The sequence below is a fragment of the Lipotes vexillifer genome, unplaced genomic scaffold (assembly GCF_000442215.2).
Source record: "Lipotes vexillifer unplaced genomic scaffold, Lipotes_vexillifer_v1.1 scaffold137, whole genome shotgun sequence".
Lineage (NCBI taxonomy): Eukaryota > Metazoa > Chordata > Mammalia > Artiodactyla > Lipotidae > Lipotes > Lipotes vexillifer.
The window spans coordinates 847,298-850,225 of NW_006775780.1; the positions used below are offsets into that span (position 1 = coordinate 847,298).

The following is a 2,928-nucleotide window of genomic DNA, read 5'->3' on the forward strand; positions in this document are numbered from 1 at the left end:
ATTGAGCATCTTAGGAAGGGCCCATAGTGGAGCCAAAGCTACCATCTTTCAGTCCAACACAGGCAGTTCATCCATGGGGTGTTTCTTTGGTTGAGCACCAGGTGATGTAGTTGGCTTCTATTTTGGTTGCCATGTTGCACCAAAATATGTAGCTTTTAGTGTTAGAATCACATGCATAGTGATGCTCACACTGGGAAAGTTCTGCATCATTAAGCCTGACTGAGAAATAGCAGGTTCATGTCACATCACGTCACACTCTGTGTGCAAGAGCCAGTGCAGTAGGTCATGCTCTTTTAATTGCTATGTTTCTTGTTTCCATCGCTCCCTCTTTTCCCTCTTTTTGCTAAGTACATATTTCTAGTGACCACACAGTCCCCATGCATGAGTTTGAACCCTGTACAGAAAACCTACAACCGCTGTCAGGAACTATTTGATGACTTGCATCCATTAGCATGGAAGAATAGACCCAGAAGAAGATGAGAGAGATTTTGAAGTTGTTTAGAGAATTGAGAGGGGCGTACAGATAACTTCTAAGTAGTGTGGAGAGGGACTTTGAAACCACTGTGTAGCTCCGGTTTCTGTTAAGTCAGCTCCATGTGTGGTGCTGTTCCACTGAACTTTTTGGTGAATTGATTTTCTTATGAAAAGTTAAAAACAAAGAATGATTTGTAGTCAGATCTTCTATTATGAGAACTGTCTCCACACACTAATCATCATGCATAAAAACATTTTTCATGAGTGTCATGGTGGTGGTGGTGGTATCACGTCTGTTGTCCTTACTATAACTAAGTAACTCTACAGTCCATCTCCGGGTGGACTCATTTTTCCCATGGGAATGATGGGTGGCAGTGAGTCATGCTCCCTTTCTGGCTGGTCACCCCTGTGCCTGGCAATACTTGAAGACCTGGCTGGAGTTAAGGGTACAGTCTTAACATGGAGGACCACAGTGTTTTTGTAGAAAGATAAAGGATAAATTCGGGGCTTGTATCTGACCGGATCTTGGTCTCAGGGGTGCCATCTTTCCCATTTTAATCTTTAAATCTTTTGCTGTATGGATCGCCCTCAGTAGCTGCTCATTTTAGCACGAAGGTTGAAAAAAAGTTTAATGTACTCAGAATGCAATGACTGCACAAAACTCCAGCAGGAGATACCATCGGCTTAATTATCGGCTTAATTATCCCAGCCAGAAAGAGGTTTCACACTGTAAGCGTGGAGGAGCCTGCCTACTCCAGTGGTCACTCCTCCCCTCCTCCAGACGATTGGTCTAAGTGGCTGGTGTCGTTCCAGGCCATTGTATACATAGACAAGGATAGTTCCCTTTCAAGGATATTGTCATTGTGTGATTAAAAACAGTGTGCCCTGCACTTTGTGGTTCAGGAATAAACCTTAAAACTCCCTTGAAGGGCTTCCCTGGTGGCGCAGTGGTTGAGAGTCCGCCTGCTGATTCAGGGGACGCGGGTTCATGCCCCGGTCCGGGAAGATCCCGCATGCCGAGGAGCGGCTGGGCCTGTGAACCATTGCCGCGGATCCTGCGCGTCCGGAGCCTGTGCTCCACAACAGGAGAGGCCACAACAGTGAGAGACCCGCGTACCGCAGAAAAACAAACAAACAAACAAAAACTCCATTGAAGATCTGTGGGAGAACAGTTTTCTAATGAATCAATGCAAAATGCCCACGTTTGTATTTTATATAATCAACTCACTTTCGAAATTTGGCCCCATTTCTGGGCCTTTTGGTTTACTAATTTTATTTATTTATGTTTTCCTTTTGGATTTACAGGTCAATGTTAAGGATGCACGGTTTCAGGCAATGTATACTTCCCACTTGTTCAATTTGGATCCTTCAGATCCTAATTTCAAGAAAACAAAAGCTATGGAAAAAATCCTTGAGGAGAAAGCCCGTCAGAGAGAACAAAAAGAACAAGAACTTACTCAGGCAATAAAGAAAAAAGAGAGTGAAATTCAGAAGGAATCACACAAGAGATCCATTGATCCTGCCTTGTCAATGTTGATTAAATCTGTAAAAAACAAAACAGAGCAGTTTCAAGCAAGAAAAAAGCAAAAAGTCAAATAGGTGTATGTTGTTTCTTTTTGGATTGAGAATGTATAAAGTATACAGAAGTGATGGAAGGAATACTTATTGGGGACAGTGCTATACCTTTCAAGAATATGAATAAAAACTGACCGTTGTAAAATTTATTTTCCGTATATAACAGTTAGACCTAATTGTGTACGATTGATAGATTTGTACTGTGTATTTCCACAGATTAATCATAATCCAGATTATAGGATGTATAAAATTTTTATATTTATTACTCTGCTAGCTTTTTGTAAAGACTGTTTACAGTTCTATGTAAAAAATAGAGGAGTGCCCAAGTCTTAAGTCTGAATAAGAGTTAGGAACAACTTGAAAATATGTATAGGCAATACATTAATTTATCTGGAAGCAGGAGGCAGATTTAGATGCTTGTTTAAATAATTTATATTTCTAGCCATAATGAATAGAAGCTAATAACTTTCTTTGTTGTTTGGTCATGTTTATTAATTTGTAAATAAAAATTTTTATTATTTTGTATAGCACTGAATTCATTTTATTCACCTCCAGTAAACTACTCTCTGGAAAAATATCTGAAAAACTGACTAATTCTTTAAGGGGACAACTCCATGGAAAGGCAGTTCCAGGTCTGCATTGTTCATAATTATATTTGAAATGTTCATGAGCTCTGCAATGATTTTTATGTTTGTAGTAACAGAAAATTCTTCTCTCTGCCCTTCAGAGTTTTGGAATGCTTGGAAGGATGGGTATGCTGCTATAGAGTTTAAGGAATCTTAATCCTTTTTAAAATTAAATTAAAACACACCTTCAAAGCCTTAATACTCCTGGATTTCATCTGGTCTAGGTTTTGTAAACTATTAACTGACCACTTAG

At 39.7% G+C, this 2,928-nt stretch overlaps 1 protein-coding gene across 1 annotated transcript in view; it reads left to right on the forward strand.

The window, feature by feature from the left end:
- The window catches only part of ESF1 (ESF1 nucleolar pre-rRNA processing protein), a 58,210-nt gene extending 55,637 nt beyond the window's left edge, over nucleotides 1–2,573 (forward strand). Inside the window, exon 13 of the mRNA XM_007450196.1 lies at nucleotides 1,780–2,573. Coding sequence (XP_007450258.1) covers nucleotides 1,780–2,073 — 294 coding nt within the window. The 3' untranslated portion in view covers nucleotides 2,074–2,573. The remainder of the gene's footprint in view (nucleotides 1–1,779) is intronic.
- The last annotated feature ends 355 nt before the right edge of the window (nucleotides 2,574–2,928 follow it).